General features: G+C 51.0%; 1 protein-coding gene across 1 annotated transcript in view; it reads left to right on the forward strand.

Annotated features, from left to right (window-relative positions):
- Positions 1–7,077: 7,077 nt before the first annotated feature.
- DNAI2 (dynein axonemal intermediate chain 2) overlaps positions 7,078–17,902 on the forward strand; it is a 45,612-nt gene continuing 34,787 nt past the window's right edge. The window contains exons 1-2 of the mRNA XM_026456773.1: positions 7,078–7,196; positions 14,963–15,156. Coding sequence (XP_026312558.1) covers positions 14,974–15,156 — 183 coding nt within the window. The 5' untranslated portion in view covers positions 7,078–7,196; positions 14,963–14,973. The remainder of the gene's footprint in view (positions 7,197–14,962; positions 15,157–17,902) is intronic.

Here is a 17,902-nt window from a genome sequence, read left to right on the forward strand (position 1 = left end):
TCAGTGCTCTGTAAAAATGCACCAATCAGCGCTCTGTAGCTAGCAAGAGGATTGTAAAATGTACCAATCAGCGCTCTGTAAAATGCACCAATCAGCAGAAGTCTAAAAGCCAATCACAGGGAGGATTGAAAAAAAGGCACTCTGATAGGACAAAAATGGAACGTGGGAGGGGACAAATAAGGGAATAAAAGCTGGCCACCCCCCACCCAACAGTGGCAACTCACTCAGATCCCCTTCCACACCGTGGAAGCTTTGTTCTTTCTCTCTGCACAATAAATCTTGCTGCTGCTCACTCTTTGGGTCCATGCCATCTTTAAGAGCTGTAACACTCACCACGAAGGTCCGCCACTGCACTCCAACCTGGGCGACTGAGTAAGACTCCATCTCAAAAAACAAGAAAAAACATTCTTCCCACCTGCCAACGATTTGTCGATTTGATGGGTACTTTCTGAAAGCACAATGCAAATGCCTTCCTGAGGCTCATGCGCGTGAAGCAGCGCTCATGTTTGTCTTTGAACAGGTGAATGCAAGCCAGTGCCCATGGTCATGGTAGTTGTACACAAGTCTGTCACCCTGTTTCATAGGAACCCATCAAGAGCTGTTAAGTCCTAGGTGATCAGGTAGACAAACGGGTGCTAGTAACCCATCAAACACTGGGGAGGAGCTAATGGGGAGAAGCGGACCTCATTGCTGATAGGTTTGAGAGGGTTTTTGTAACATCAGAGGGCAACATCAGTCAGGCAGGCAACTCAGTCTGGACTGATGAGGCCTGGATCTGGGAGACAACACATAGATACCGTCACTAATGCTAAGGAGAGAGTGGAGGAGCCCAGAAAGAGTGGGCAGAGTCCAGTTTGGGACCCCAACAATTGAGAAGCAGGCTGGGTGTGGTGGCTGAGCCTATAATCCCAGCACTTTGGGAGGCTGAGGCCAGCTGGGCCAACGTGGTGAAATTTGAGACCAGCCGGGCCAACATGGCGAAACCCCATCTCTACTAAAAAAAATACAAAAATGAGCCAGGCGTGGTGGCACTTGCCTGTAGTCCCAGCTACTTAGCAGACTGAGGCTTGAGAATCACTTGAACTTGGGAGGTTGAGGTTGCAGTGAGCCAAGATCATGCCACTGCACTCCAGCCTGGGCGACAGAGCCAGACGCCATCCCAAAAAAAAAAAAAAAAAAAAAAATAAGGAGCAGGCAGAAGAAAGAGCTGAGAAAGAACAAAGAAGCAGGAGGGAAACCGGAGAGCTGGCATAGAGGAAGTGATGAGGGGAGGCCTCACAGAGGGGCATGGGGTGGTCCACACCAACAAACCACCCCAGGTAGAACTAGGGCTAGAGAGCACAAGCGACTGGGCGAAAGGTCTTAGCCTTTGCCTGGCTCTCAAGGGAGAGGTTCGTCCTCCTGTGGAGGAGGGAAAGAAAAGCTGACCAGGGAGAAATGTTTGAAGTTTGTGGTTGACAGCCTGGCACAGCCTCTTCCAGGACTCCCTCAAACTCTGGATGCCCTGTGGTGACCCAGAGCCCCACACCCTGACTCCACAGTCTCCCAGGTCTCAGCCAGAGTGGGAGGAGAGCAATCTCATTCCACCTCCCCTGCGATTCCTGGCAGTTGCCCCATCCCTCTCCAGCATTCTCATCTCCACCGTTCCCGGCAGATGTGCTGTGCAGTGGGGGCTTTTCAGGCAGGATAGAGGTGCCTTGTCAGAGAAGCAGAAGGTGCTAGTCACCCAGGGCTTACAAGGATGTGGGGTCTTCCCAAAATGCCTTAAAAGAGCTTCTGGCCAGGCGCGGTGGCTCATGCCTATAATCCTAGCATTTTGGGGGTCCAGAGAAGGAGGATCACTTGAGCCCAGGAATTCGGAACCAGCCCGGAAAAGATGGTGAAACCCTGTCTCTACTAAAGATACAAAAATTAGCTGAGCAGGGTGGCATGCACCTGTGGTCCTGGCTACTTGGGAGGCTGAGGTGGGAGGATCAATTGAGCTAGGAGGTCGAGGCTGCAGTGATTGCACCACTGCACTCCAGCCTGAGGGACAGAGTGAGACTCTGTCTCAAAAAATAAATAAAATATTAAAAAAAAAAAAAAAAAGGCGGGGGTCGGGTGTGGTGGCTCAAACCTGTAATCCCAGCACTTTGGGAGGCCAAGGCAGGTGAATCACTGGAGGCCAGAAATTCGAGACCAGCCTGGCCAACATGGTGAAACCCCATCTTTACTAAAAATACAAAAATAAGCTGAGCATGATGGCGGGCATCTGTAGTTCCAGCTCAGTAGGAGGCTGAGGCATGAGAATTGCTTGAAGTGTGGAGATGAAGGTTGTAGGAAGCCAAGGTCGCACCACTGCACTCCAACCTGGAGGACAGAGCGAGACTCCGTCTCAAAAAAAAAAAAACGTTTCCAAAGTCTCCTTTTCCAGTTGACCCCAGAAGTGCACTCAGTTATGGCTCCTGCTCTGTCTTCCACTCTCCTATTTTGCTTTCTTTGGACATGGATTATGAATGACTTTTTTTCATTCTGGTGCCCCCTATTGCCCAAGAAAAGTCACACCTGCATGAGTGGAGCACATCCCTTGGCAAGTACAGCTGCCTCTGGTTAGTCAAATATTGCTCAGAGTTTTAGAAAAAGAGAGGGCAAGGGGCCTTGAGGAGGGCTCAGCAGGACTGACCCTAGGACTACAGTTCCAGAAAGAATGCAAGGGAGTTTGGGAACGATGGCTCATGCTTGTAATCCAGCACTTTGGGAGGCCAAGGTGGGTGGATCACCTGAGGTCAGGAGTTCAATACCAGCCTGGCCAACATGGTGAAACCCCATCTCTACTAAAAGTACAAAAATTAGCCAGGCGTGGTGGCGCATGCCTGTAATCCCAGTTACTCGGGAGGCTGAGGCAGGACAATCACTTGAACCAGGGAGGTGGAGGTTGCAGTGAGCCGAGTTCATGCCACTGCACTCCCCAGCCTGGGCAAAAGAGCAAAACTCCGTCTCAAAACAAAACAAAACAAAAAAACAAGAATACAAGGAAGACTTGCCCTGGGGTGGCAGAATGGCAGAGAGAGATTTGGTCTGCGTTAGCAAAAGTGCAACTAGTGTTACTTAACTGCTAGCAACGTGAGGGCTTGATGGGCTTGCCACTGATGTGATGAATTCCATCCTGGGAAGCTTTTACAAACCAGGCCCTCCCACAAGAACTGTGACTATGAAGATGAATAGAATGAGGTCTCCACTTTCTAGGCACTCGCAGTCCTGGAAGGAAGTTGGTGAGGCAGGCAGATGCTTTGGGAAGGGGTGCCACAGCAGCGAGCCGGCAGAACGTGCTGCCTGCACCTCACTCCGGCAAACCACGTGCAGCTTGTTTTCAGCATTGGTGGGAAGAGCAGATGGTTCCTACCAAATGTTATTGTATTGCACATTATGAGCCAAGCAAAGTTAAGTCTAAAAAAGTGACTAACGAATCTCTCATGCAGGATTCCAAATAATTTATGTACATACTCTGCCTTCAAGAAAGTAGCGTAGGGGCCAGGCGCGGTGGCTCAAGCCTGTAATCCCAGCACTTTGGGAGGCCGAGACGGGCAGATCACGAGGTCAGGAGATCGAGACCATCCTGGCTAACACGGTGAAACCCCGTCTCTACTAAAAATACAAAAACTAGCCGGGCGAGGTGGCGGGCACCTGTAGTCCCAGCTACTTGGGAGGCTGAGGCAGGAGAATGGCGTAAACCCGGGAGGTGGAGCTTGCAGTGAGCTGAGATCCGGCCACTGCACTACAGCCCGGGCAACAGAGCAAGACTCCGTCTCAAAAAAAAAAAAAAAAAGAAAGAAAGTAGCGTAGGGCTGGGTGTGGTGGCTCACACCTGTAATACCAGCACTTTGGGAGGCCAAGGTGGGCGAATCGCTTGAGCTCAGGAGTTTGAGACCAGCCTGAGCAACATGGCAAGACCCTGTCTCTACAAAAAGTACAAAAAAATAGCCAGGTGTGGTGATGTACACCTGTGGTCCCAGCTACTCGGGGGGCTGAGGTGAAAGGATCACTTGAGCTGGGGTGGGGCGGAAGTTGCAGTGAGGTGAGATTGCACCACTGCACTCTAGCCTGGGTGACAGAGGGAGACCGTGTCTCAAAAAAAAAAAAAGAAAAGAAAAGAAAAGAAAGGTAAAACATAGGCTAGGTGCAGTGGCTCACACCTGTAATCCCAACACCTTGGGAGGCCAAGGCAGGAGGATCGCTTGAGCCTAGGAGTTGGAGATCAGCTTGGGCAACATAGGGATGATGCAGGGCAGGCAAGGCCCAACTTGAGGCTTGGCCCAGGAGGGTTCTTGGCTTTGCCCAGGAAAGAATTCAAGGGTGAGCCGGTGGTACAGGAAAACTGCTTGACTGAGGTGACAGTGCTACAGCTCATGACTGCTCCTGCAGAGCAGGGCTACCCGTAGGCAGTGTGCAGAGACTAGCAGCTCAGAAGCAGTTTTGCAGTCATATTTATGCCCATTTTTAATTACATGCAAATTAAGAGGTGGATCATGCAGACATTTCTAGAAAAAGGGTGGTAAGTTTCAGGTCATTGGGTCATTGCCATGGAAGGAATGGATAACTTCCGGGTTTGCCATGGCAATGGTAAACTGACATGGCACACTGGTGTATGTGTCTTATGGAGAGCTGCTTCTGCCTGTTTCTTGTTTTAGCTAGTCCTCAGTCTGGTCTGGTGTCTGAGCCCTGCCTCCAGAATCAAGTCCTGCCTCTTAACTGTGGCTACAAAAAATGAAAAAAAGTTAGCCGAGCATGGATATGTGCAGCTGTGTTGCCAGCTACGTGGGAGGCTGAGGAGGGAGGCTCTCTTGAGTCCTGGAGGTCGAGCCTGCAGTGAGCCATGACTATACCACTGTACCCCAGCCTGGATGACAGAGCGAGACCAAAAACAATGTGAATGAACTTAATACCACTGAACTATACACTAAAAAATGGTTAAGATGGTAACATTTTATGTGTAGTTCACCACACACACCGAGGAACTGATGGGAGCCAGAACGGATCAGGAGAGATTGGTGGGACTAAAGGGGGACACAGCAGCGCAATGGGTTGTGGCAGTGCCTGGGGATGGCCAGGGCCAGGGGTGGCTCTCAGCAAAGAATTTCTGTTGCCAATTATGCTGTGATTGGGTGAAGATCTGAGAGACACTGCAATTGTTTTCAAACCAGGTCCTTGTGAATACTCCTAATTATATGACCTCATGCCGAGGCAGGCCTGCCAAGGGGTGACTGTTTGGCCAGTGAACAGAGCTGCCCTCTGTGGTCAGCGGCCTGCAGCCTTCTGGGTGAGGGTGGGGGTGGGGAGCCTATAGTAAATTGTTGGATAATACGGTAAAGGTGGCTGCAGTTTCCATTCAACTTTTCCTATTTCCCCTTCTAACCCATTTTCCCACCCACAAAATAATGGGTCTTCAGAAAGCCCTCGACTCCCCAGGGCTGGAGGTGGAGTGGAAAGGATTGCATTAGGACTGCAACCCCAGCCAGCCACTGCCTCATCATGGAGTGGATCGTTTCCTACTCTTGGAGACTTTGGGTCCGATTCACCTCTGACCACACAAAGTCATTTCAGTGGGGCTTTTAGGAGCTCCTCCACCCAGCCCCCGTCAGGACCCTCAGCACCCACCCGTAAGAGTTCTTTGTCCCGAGAAACTGGTGGGAGCCAGAATGGATCAGGAGAGGTTGGTGGCAGCAGTCATTTAGGGGCTTGTCTTTCCTGAGTGTGGCCTCGCAAGGTGCTGTCTCATTGGGAATTTCCTTGTACCTGCCCCACTAAAGGCAGATGGGTAGTGGTGACAACACATTTATGGAGAAGTTGGGAAGTGGGAGAGAAATGTTTGCTTCCTGCCTGTTCTTTCACAGATCCCAAACCCGCTGAGGGCTTCCCATGGAAAGCTGTCTGGGCCCCTCAGCCTGCCTCTCTTGGGACCCCCCACAGACTGGCCCCCGCTGACCTTTGCAAATTCCTCTCTCATTTTTCCCCTGCAGGGACTCTCAACCCCAGCCAGACTGATCCACCCACCATCCTCGCAAAATGCCTTTCTTCCATGACGGCTGCCCCTTCCTTCCTTGCTCACGCCATGCCCTCCCCCAATCTGGAACGCCCTCCCCACTCCTCTTCCCTGCAACTCATAACCATTTTTCAAGGCCCAGTTCCAACCCCAATCCCACTTCTTGGATGACGCACTCCTCTTCTGTCCCAGTCCAAATTTCCAATGTCAGCGTCTGAACTCCGGATAACCTCATTCCCGGAGCTGCCTTCATTCAGGCACCAGTAGCTCTGGACCGGGCTGGACACGCCCCTGTGTTGTCTCTCACTTAATCCTCCCCATTATCTAATAAGCACCGCCACTGTCCTGCCACTTTGCAGATGAGGATAGCTGAGTCTTAGAAAAGGAAAGGAATTTGCCCGGGGTCATGAGATTAGTAGGTAGCCAAACTGGGATTCAAATTCATTTTTTTCTAGCCCCAAATTCCCTTGTTTTAATTTACATGATCTCAATTGCCTTAACTCCCTGAGAAACATGACGCATTTCATTCATTCATTCATTCATCCATTCATTCAATGAACACAGTACATTTCGTGCCAACCACCCAGCTAAGCTGTAAAAATCCCCAGCTTCTACTCCCAAGGAGTTTCCATTCTGGTGGTGCAGGAAGGTGTGTTACAAAAAGTGCAGGAAGGATGGTAGCAGAGGGGAGGATGGGGTTACACTTCGCACTGAATGGATGCGGAAACTGAAGGAAGGCACGACAACACCCTCGGCCAAGATCGTAAGCAGAGCCCGCCATAACCACCCAGGGACCAGGGTTTCCCAAGCACTGACTATTCTTACTTGCATTTTCTGGGTACCTTGCTCGATGCAAATGCATACAAACGTAGGTTTGGATAAGCGCCTTGGCAACGCCCCTACAAATGTTGATGATCATTACTGGTATGTTACCAACTTATTGGTTAATTCTCCTCCTAACTCCGGAGACCTCCAAAAAGAAGACGGACGTGCTGCGCTTCCGACGTGGCAGAACGGGAGTCACGTGCTCCGGGGTCCTTCCGCGTTGCCCCGCGCGGCCAGAGCCAGGCCGGGTTGCCAAGCAACCGGTAAACGCCGCCGTTTGAGGAGCACTGGAGCCGGGACCGTGGATTGGGCGCTTTCCCAGAGACCCAGAAGCAGGAGGAGCGGACCCAGGGTAAGGGGCGGGCGCCAGGAGGACGCCGGAGGCTAAAGACTAGAGTGGAGAGTGACAGGGGGAGACTTCGAGGGTAATAATCACCAAGAGTGTCAAAAATTCCTCTTGGGGGGCTTCCTTCTGGGATAGCTCTGCCGGATGGTGGCTGTCAGGACTAGCGCTCCTAGTGCTCTCTGTCCCCTTAATCCTCGCTGCCCTGGATCCGCCCCAAGTCGCAGGACCCTGCAGCCTCTGAACACCCTGCCTCATACCCTCCTACCCGCCCAGGTCCTGATACAGTCCATGTCCTGGAGTGGACTGGAGACCTCTGAAGGATTTACAGCTGAATGGATGGGGAAAAAACAGCCTTGGGCTAGGGTGATGGGAAGATGGGCCCTTTAAGAGGAGAGCTTTCTGCTCAGGATAGCGGGACTTAAATTAACAGTATCGCACACCTGCTAGGTGGCAGGTGTTTTAAGTGCTTTCTTTCATTTCTTCCTCAACCTTGGAGCTGGCGTTCTCATGTGATCGAGGTCACACAGTCGGGGAGTTCCTCCGGAGCGTGTGCGGTTCCTCCTTTCTGTTCAAGGTCAAGGTTTACCACATTCTCTTGGACCACAGAAGTGCGTCTTCTCCCGGCTTTCAGACCCTACGTGTTTTCCTCTCGAATCCTTGGTTTCAAATCCTTTGCTTGTCTGTCACGGTCAGCAGAGAAGGAACAGGGGAGAGAGCTGTAGAGAGAAGCCTGGTAGGCGCTGGTATCACAGTCACTAACGCACAAGGTGACAGGAGTCTTGGGCCCCTTCTGTGTGCCAGGCCGTGGGGACTGGAGTAAATAAAAGACCCCAGTCTTTCCGTCAAGGAGACCACAAGGTAGAGGTGAGGGCGGGTAGACACTGACCCCCATCGCTCTCCAATTCTGGGGACCTCTTCCCACCTCGTCCTGCCCTCAACCTTCACCTTCCTTGGGGTGCTCAGCCATGCTTAGTGTTACCCTGGGAGAAAACAAATGGGGGCCTTCTAGGGAGGTCTGCCTCTTTTGAGGGTACAGTGAGTCCCTCAGGACCCTGGAATTCCAGAAAGTGCACAAGGCCATAAGAAAAGGAAGGAAAGCTGGGTGCGGTTTTCACGCCTGTAATCCCAGTGCTTTGAGAGGCCCAGGCAGATGGATCACTTGAGGTCAGGAGTTTGAGACCAGCCTGACCAACATGGTGAAACCCCATCTCTACTAAAAATACAAAAATTCTGGCCATGTGCAGTGGCTTACGCCTATAGTCCCAGCTACGCGGCAGGTGGAGGCAGGAGAATTGCTTGAACCTGGGAGGTGGAGGTTGTAGTGAGCTGAGATCAGGCCACTGCACTCCAGCCTGGGTGACAGAGTGAGACTCCATCTCAAAAAAAAAAAATTAGCCGGGTGTGATGGCACTCACCAGTAATCTCAGCTACTCGGGAGACTGAGGCACAAGAATCACTTGAACTTGGGAGGCAGAGGTTGGAGTGAGCCAAGATCACACCATTGCACTCCAGCCTGGGTGACAGAGCAAGACTGTCTCAAAAACAACAACAAAGAAAGAGGGAAGGAAGCCCTCTGCTGCCAGGTGCCATGCAGGCCCACCGGTCGTGGGAACCCAGTAGGGGCTGTGTCAGGGACCAAGAAGAAGAGGAAAATGTTCTCATCTCCTTATTCCACTAGGGAGTTCAATGCGGAGGGCTGACCTTCCAGCTTGCCTCCTTCCCAGTCTCCCACGCTGACACTCCTCCTCCCCATCCCTCCCTTGGCCTCCCTCCCAGCTTGGAAAACACACTTTCCCTTAAGCCACTGGAGGTTCTCTCCAGGAATTACTTTGCTCATTCTCACTGCACAAGACAAGTTTTGTTTTCATAGTTAGCGAAGGTTCCCATCTGACTGCCTCCCTGGGGATGCGGGAGACGCCTGAATCTTTGATGTTGGGACCACAGCGTCCCTGATTCTGCGTGTTCCTGTGTTTGAGACGCACGGTGGTGCTCTGCACGCCTCCGGGACTCTAGGTTCCCATGGGGGGAGGATCTTCCCCCAAAACTCCCAGAGGGCAGTGACACTGCTCCCGTCCCCGCTCTGTCCCCCCGTGCAGACACCCCTACTCAGGCCTTGCTTGGGGAAGCCCACCCTCTAGCATTTGTCTCACAAGAGGCTGGGGGAGACCTCCTGAGACGCCCTCTGCCGACCTCGCTATTCATCTGCGTACCCTGCTAGCTTATGAGAAAGAGCTTGCTCTGGGTCCTTGAATGAGTTGTCTTCCCGTCACCGGGCCAGTCTTTAAATGTCCCCTCTGTCTGCCTCCAGACACAAGACAATGCTTCTGTTCTCACTCGGGACTTGGCCTTGGGAAGCACCAAGAAGGAAAGCAAAGCTGTTAAAAGTCTGATCCGGGCTGAAGAGGCTATTTCTGTCTTCCTGGAGTTTCGTCATTCTCTTCAGCCTCCTTGTGTCCCCTAGGAGCCAGCTGGCTTGCAGCAATTGTCTTTGAAAAGACAGAGACAGGCAGCCCTAATCGCCTGAGTTCTGCAGCCCCATGTGGGAGGCACAGGTGCTTCACACTGCGTTGGCAAAGGGGAGGATGCCACGGGATTCCCAGGCTTTTTCACAAGGCCTTAGCTTGTCCACGTGGGATAAACACATTGGGGCACCCCCGCTACAATCTGGGCTTCTCATCCCACCCTGTGCCCTCTAAGCCATTGCTTCCACCCAGGAAAGAGAATTTCCAAACTACAAGAAAGGGAAGAAAACAAGGCTGGGCGCGGTAGCTCACGCCTGCAATCCTGCAATCCCAGCACTTTGTGAGGCTGAGGCGGGTGGACCACTTGAGGTCAGGAGTTTGAGACCAGCCTGGTCAACATGGTGAAACCCTGTCTCTACTACAAATACAAAAATTAGCCAGGAATTGTGGTATGCACCTATAATTCAAGCTATGGGAGGCTGAGGCAGGAGAATTGCTTGAACCCGGCAGACGGAGGTTGCAGTGAGCCTAGATCAGGCCACTGCACTTCAGTCTGGACAACAGAGCGAGACTCCATCTCAAAAACAAACAAACAAAAAACCAAAAACCACTTTCTGCGACAGTCTGGTTGAGGTTGAGTTGCTCCAGGGCTAGAAGTCGGATGGGAGTGGTACTGTCTTCAAGGAACAATGTATATGGATGCAAAGGGTTAACCTTCCTACCCTCCTTCTCCCCACCTGCTACCCCACTCCTCCAGGGTCCAAGTTTCCCCTGGCACATGCTTCTAGGGGCGCACAGCTCCTGCCCTGCCTCTCAGGGGCCAGCGGCCAGGGCCCACTGGTCTGGTTCTTTGTAGCCCTGGAGGCGGGAGAAGGTAGGTTAGACACAGGTCTGGTAATCATGTTCATCTAGGGTGACTGTGAAAAACACGATGCTAGACCCTGCCCCAGGCATCTAGTTCAGCATTTGCAAGAGAGAGGCCTGGGAGTCTGTATATTTTTAAGGAAGATCCCAGGTTTGAGAAATGCTGGTTGAGAGATTAAGTCCCTCACTTTAAATCAGTGGTCCTCAAACTTGGCTACACATGGAATTGCCTGGAGAATTAAAAAGAAAAAAAAAATACTGATGAGAGATTCTGATGTAGTTTTTCTGGGGTTCAAACTCAGCATTGTGATTTCATAAAGCCCTCCAGGTGTTTCTAAATGTGCAGTCAGGACTAACGATCACTGCTTTAGAGCCAGACATGCCTGGTGGTTCTGCCTGAACTGAAGAACTGTGACCTTAGAGGCTGTATTAATACTTCATCTCTCCAGGCCTCAGTTTCTTCATCTTGAAAATGGGCTCGTGCCTGTAATCCCAGCACTTTGGGAGGTTGAGGCAGGAGGATCACTTGAGCCCAGGAGTTTGAGACAAGCCTGGGCAATGCAGTGAGACCCTCACCTCTACCAAAAAAAAAAAAAAAAAAATTAGTCCAATGTGGTAGTGTCTGCCTGTGGTCCCAGTTACTCAGAAGGCTGAGGTGGGAGGATTGCTCGAACCTGGGAGGTCGAGGCTGCAGCAAGCATGTTCATGCCACTGTACTCCAGCCTGGGTGACAGAGCAAGACACTGTCTCATAAAAAGAAATTTTAATGAGAATTGTGATCACTCTTTTGGGAGTGGTGCTGGGCATGCAGGAAGCATGCCTGGAAACTGTTGTTCATAGTGCTGGGAACCTGGTCAGTCTTTCCATATTCTGGATGCAAGTTCTTTATCAGATAAATAATTTGCAAATATTTTCTCCAAGTCTGCGGCTTCTCTTTTTGTTAACATTGTTGGCCGGGCGTGCTGGCGCACACCTGTAATCCCAGCTACTCGGGAGGCTGAAGCAGGAGAACCGCTTGAACCCAGGAGGCAGAGGTTGCAGTGAGCAGAGATTGCACCACTGCACTCCAGCCTGGGTAACAAAATGAGATTCCGTCTCAAAAAAAAAAGAAAGAAAGAAAGAAAGAAAAGAAAAGAAAGAATAAATAAGACCTACTATTTGATAGGACAAAAAGGTGACTACAGTCAGTAATAATTTAATTGTACATTTAAAAATAACTAATAGGCCGGGCGGGGTGACTCACGACTGTAATCCCAACACTTTGGGAGGCTGAGGCGGGCGGATCACGAGGTCAGGAGATTGAGACTGAGGTCAGGAGATTGAGACTATCCTGGCTAACACGGTGAAACCCCATCTCTACTAAAATACAAAAAATTAGTGGGGCTTGGTGGCAGGTGCCTGTAGTCCCAGCTACTCGGGAGGCTAAGGCAGGAGAATGGCATGAACCCGGGAGGTGGAGCTTGCAGTGAGCCAAGATTGCACCATGCAGTCCAGCCTGGGTGACAGAGCAAGACTCCATCTCAAAAAAGAAAAAAGAAAAAGAAAAAGAAAAAAAAACTAACAAAGGATAAATTCTTGAGGGGACGGATACCCCGTTCTCCATGATGTGACTACTAATATCTAGTATTTGATAGCAGAACAGGGTGACTATAGTTAAAATAATTTGTACATTTAAAAATAACTGAAAGAGTGCCGGGCGCGGTGGCTCAAGCCTGTAATCCCAGCACTTTGGGAGGCCGAGACGGGCGGATCACGAGGTCAGGAGATCGAGACCATCCTGGCTAACACAGTGAAACCCCATCTCTACTGAAAATACAAAAAAAAAAAAAAAACTAGCCGGGCGAGGTGGCAGGTGCCTGTAGTACCAGCTACTCGGGAGGCTGAGGCAGGAGAATGGCGTAAACCCGGGAGGCGGAGCTTGCAGTGAGCTGAGATCAGGCCACTGCACTCCAGTCCAGGCGACAGAGCGAGACGCCGCCTCAAAAAAAAAAAAAAATAACTGAAAGAGTATAATTGGATTGTTTGTAACACAAAGGATAAATGCTTGCAGGCGTGGCTGGATACCCTGTTTCCCATGATTGTATATTGTATATTGCGTGCCTATAGCAAAACCTCTCATGTGTCCCATAAATATATACACTTACTATGTAACCATAAAAATTTAAAACTTAAAAAAAAATAGCAAAACCTGCTCACAGGCAAACCTGCTCACCTAATCTTTTTTTGAGATGGAGTCTCACTCTGTCATCCAGGCTGGAGTGCAGTGGCATAATCTCGGCTCACTGCAACATCCACCTCCCGGGTTTAAGTGATTCTCCTACCTCAGCCTCCTGAGTAGCTGGGATTACAGGCACATGCCACCACGCCTGGCTAATTTTTGTATTTTCAGTAGAGATAAGTTTTTGCCATGTTGGCCAGGTTGGTCTTGAACTCCTGACCTCAAGTGATCCACCGGCCTCGGCCACCCAAAATTCTGGGATTATAGGCGTGAGCCACAATGCCTGGCCTGCTCACCTAATCTCCTGGGCGTCGAAAGGCCTTTGGTTGTAAATCTACCAAGGCAAGCTCTCCTTCAGTTTATCTTCCCCACACCAGCAGCAGCCACTCATCCACATCTTTTGTCCTAGGGCTCTGTGCAACCCCAGGAGCCTTGCACGGACCCACAATCTGAGCCCCTGGGAACTTGCTATCAAAGGCACAATTTCTGAAAGCCCAGGTGGCCAGCAGATGGGACATCTCTGGCTAACTCCATGGTGTGATGTGACAGGCACACAGGTCAAAGGGCCAGCCATTGAACTCACTGAGCAAGCCTTGAGACCCAGTGGGGTCTAGTGATGTCATGAGGGAGCCAGAAAGGTCAAGGGCAATGTGTGGAAATGGCCCAGCCCATTGCATTTTTACAACTTCTAATCGGCATCAGTGAGAAACCCTTCCTTGCATGGCCTGTGAACCCCACCTCTGACGCCACTGGAGCACTTTCATTTCGCTTCTCAGCATCCTGTGGGTGTGTCAGGTCGCGGACGGACTAAGTGGCCCTGCCCTGGTCACGCAGCTGGTGACGGCAGGCCCAGAACTTGAAGGCAGGGCCCAGCCCAGCCCACTTCCCAATTCCCTGCTGTGCCCCACGGCCAGTAGCACATGTCAGAGGCTTTCCCAAAGGCCTCCGTGTCCCGCCTGTTGGGGAAGCCCCTGGCTTTCTCTCTGTCTGGGGTCGACTCTCAGCTCTGTCCTGGTTGGAGGGAAGAGATTTCCAGGGTAGCGCCCAGAGAGTGGTGGAGGCCAGAGTCTGGCAACCAATGAGCCTTTTGGACAATTGGGTGGGGAGTTGGGCCATCAGGTTGGGGAGGAAGGGTTCAAGAAGAGGCCCAGAGGTCTCAAATCTGTCCTGTGTGTTTCATGCCCAGCATGGCAGGGAGTGTAGTCCAACATCATCACCATCAATATTTCCTCCTGCCTGTCAGTGAAAACTGTATTGTGCCGGGTGCAGTGGCTCATACCTATAATCCCAGCACTTTGGGAGGCTGAGGCTCATACCTATAATCCCAGCACTTTGGGAGGCTGAGGCAGATGGATCACTTGAGCCCGGAAGTTCAAGACCAGTCTGGGCAAAATGGCGAGACCCCATCTCTACAGAACAATACAAAACTTAGCCAGGTATGGTGCTGCACACCTGTGGTCCCAGCTACTTGGGAGGCTGAGGTGGGAGGATCACTTGAGCCCAAGGGTTGAGGCTGCAGTGAGCTGTGAGCACACCACTGCCCTCCAGCCTGGGTGATAGAACGAGCCTTTGTCTAAAAAAAAAAAAAAAAGAAAGAAAAAAACCTAAAAACAAAAGACAAAAACTGTATCATTTGGTGGGTAAGAGTTTTGGAATCAGCTCAGGCCAGCTGCAGCAATTTTTTTTTTTTTTTTTTGAGACAGAGTCTTGCCCTGTCACCCAGGCTGGAGTGCAATGGCATGATCTCAGCTCACTGCAACCTTCTCCCAGGTTCAAGTGATTCTCCCACCTCAGCTTCCTGAGTAGCTGGGATTACAGGTGTGAGCCACCATGCCCGGCTAATTTTTGTATTTTTGTAGAGATGGGGTTTCACCATGTTGGCCAGGCTGATCTTGAACTCCTGACCTCAGGTGATCCACCTGCCTTGGCCTCCCAACGTTCTGGGATTATACTCGTGAGCCACCTTGCCTGGCCGAAATGATGATTTTTATTGCCTTCCTCAAAGAACAATTGCACGAGCTAAATAGGGTAATGCTTAGCATATAGTCGGCACTCGGGAATTTTTTAAATGCAGATGCAGCTTCTGGACAAATTCCTAGGATCTCCCTACCACCCCTTGCTTCCTGCCCCAACCAGATTGAGAACCTGGAGCTGTCCTGGCGGGACCTGTGGAGATGGGAAAGGGGCCGGTGTGGTCCTTCACCCCACACCCTCCCTCTTCCGCCCAGCAGCCGGCACCATGGAGATTGTGTACGTGTACGTCAAGAAGCGCAGCGAGTTCGGGAAGCAGTGCAATTTCTCTGACCGCCAGGCCGAGCTGAACATCGACATCATGCCCAACCCTGAGCTGGCCGAGCAGTTCGTGGAGCGGAATCCAGTGGACACCGGCATCCAGTGTTCGGTCAGCATGTCGGAACACGAGGTGAGTCCCTGCCCCAAGGGACTCACCAAGTCCCGGCCTGTGACGGGCCCCGGCCTGTGACGTGTGGCCAGGCAGGGCGGCCAGCCGGGGCAGGTGAGTGGTTCTGGGGGTCCTTGTCCACCTGAAAGCCAGTTAGAGTGAACCAAGTACAGAAGCTGGAAGTGAGGCTAGAGGCCCCCCCTGAGTTCCACGCAGTGCCCAGGATCAGAAGAAGACCCAGCACCAGCCTTCCTCGAGCCAGGGGAGGGCAAATCACAATGTTCCCTCTCCCAAGAGCCTTTGTTTCACCTGGAAGACACTTACCAGAGTTGTTTTGGATATTTGGTGTAGCTGGGAGATATATATATATTTTTAAACAGGGTCTCACTCTGTCTTCCAGGAGTGCAGTGGCACAATCTCGACTCACTGCAACCTCCGCCTCCCGAATTCAATAGATCCTCCCACCTCAGCCTCCCTGGAAGCTGGGACGACAGGTGTGCACCACCATGCCTGGCTCATTTTTGTAATTCTTGTAGAGACGAGGTTTTGCCATGTTGCCCAGGCTGGTCTCAAGCTCCTGGGCCCAAGTAGTCCTCCCGCCTTGGCCTCCCAAAGTGCTGGGAATACAGGCATGAGCCGCTGTGCCCAGCCTGGGAGAGATATTCTGAGGGAGCAGAGATCCATATCTACAGGCAACTACCCAGCTTGAGAAAAGGGAAGTGTCCCACAGAAAGTTCCGGCCAGAGGGGCCTCCATGATAAGAGAACTTACCTGGAGGGTTGTGGTCATGTGTTCAGAGGCCAGAGAGTTCCCTGTCTCTATGGACTAAGTGATTCACCCTAATTAGGTCGACAACTGCTGAGATAAAACGATAACCAAATCACTTGATTTGGCCAAAACACGTCCAACAGTCAGGTGGGTGTGGGTGGTTTCAGTGACTCACAGTTCAGATGAAGTAGGTGCTTCTCTCCCAGGACCAGCTGCTGTCTCGGGGATGAGAAGGCCTGTGGCCGTGGTGTAGCCAATAAGCAGAATGGCCGCCATGTGGGCCACACCCTGGGGGGCCCTCCTGTCGTTTGCAGCAGCTCTGCCTTTTCCAGACTTTTTTTTTTTTTTTAACCTTTCCTACGGTGCTGATCCAGACTTTTGCCTTTGTGAAAGCTGGCTTAAAAATGCAAGGGAGGTGGGACTGACTTCATGAGGATGGGGTTTCCATTCTGGGTGATGTAAGAGTTTTGGAACTAGGCGGGGTTGATGGTTGCACAGCACTGGGTATGATAACACTGCTGCAGTGTACCCTTTAAAATGGTTATGTGGTACATTTTATGTTATGTGTATTTTGCCACAATTTCTTAAAAATAGGAAGGGCTGGGCGTGCTGTAATCCCAGTACTTTGGGAGACCAAGGTGAAAGGATGCTTGAGGCCACGAGTTTGAGACCAACCTGGGCAACATAGTGAGATTTCATTTCTACACATTTTTTTTTTTTTAATTAGCCAGTTGTGGTGGCTCGCACCTGTGGTCCCAGTTACTTGGGAGGTGGAGGCGGGAGGATTGCTTAAGCCCTGGAGTTCACAGCAGCAGTGAGCTGTGATCACACCACTGCACTCCAGCTTGGGCAACAGAGCAAGACCCTGTCTCTAAAAATAAATAAATAAATAATTTTTAAAAATAAAGTGAAAAGAAGGCAGAGGCAGGAGGATCACTTCAGCTCAGGAGTTTGAGACCAGCCTGGGCAACATGGTGAAACACTGTCTCTACAGAAGAAAAACAAAAACAAAAATTAGCCACATGTAGTGGTACACGCCTGTAGTCCCAGCTACTTGGGAGGCTGAGGCAGGAGGATCCCTTCAGCCTGAGAAGTCAAAGCTGTACTGGCCAGGTGCAGTGGCTCATGCCTGTAATCCCAGCACTTCCAGAGGCTGAAGCCAGTGGATCACCTGAGGTCAGGAGTTCGAGACCAGCCTGGCCAACATGGTGAAACCCCGTCTCTACTAAAAATACAAAAATTAGCTGGCTATGATGGCGAGCACCTGTAATCCCAGCTACTGAGGAGGCTGAAGCAGGAGAATCACTTGAATCTGGGAGGCGAAGGTTGCAGTGAGCCGAGATTGCGCCATTGCACGCCAGCCTGGGCAACAAGAGTGAAACTCTGTTTCAAAAAAAAAAAAAAAGCTATAGTGCGTCGAGATCATGCCACTGCACTCCAGCCTGGGCAACAGAGTGAGAGACCCTCTCTTTAAAAAAAAAAAAAACAAGAAAAAAGGAAAAAAGGGAAAGTGGCGAGACCCACGTGTAAAACTGTCCTCCCTGCTACGAAGGACAGGCAAAGCAAATCCAAACTCGGAGTTTTAATGTTCAATTTCTGTGACACTGACGTTGTCAGTGATAGAGTGGCATTGTTAATGATAGAGTGAAGAAAGACTATTCACTTTTTCTTTTCTTTTCTTTTCTTTTTTTTTTTTTTGGATACGGAGTTTTGCTCTGTCACCCAGGCTGGAGTGCAGTGGTATGATCTCGGCTCACTGCAACCTCTGCTTCCCGGGTTCAAGCGATTCTCCTGCCTCAGCCTCCCGAGTAGCTAGACTACAGGTGCCCACAACCATGCCCGGCTAATGTTTTGTATTTTTAGTAGAGACGGGGTTTCACCATGTTAGCCAGAATGGTCTTGATCTCCTGACCTCGTGATCTGCTTGCCTCGGCCTCCCAAAGTGCTGGGATTGGGATTACAGGAGTGAGCCACCGCGCCTGGCCAATTATTCGCCTTT

This window comes from Piliocolobus tephrosceles, chromosome 16 (assembly GCF_002776525.5).
Source record: "Piliocolobus tephrosceles isolate RC106 chromosome 16, ASM277652v3, whole genome shotgun sequence".
Classification (NCBI taxonomy): domain Eukaryota; kingdom Metazoa; phylum Chordata; class Mammalia; order Primates; family Cercopithecidae; genus Piliocolobus; species Piliocolobus tephrosceles.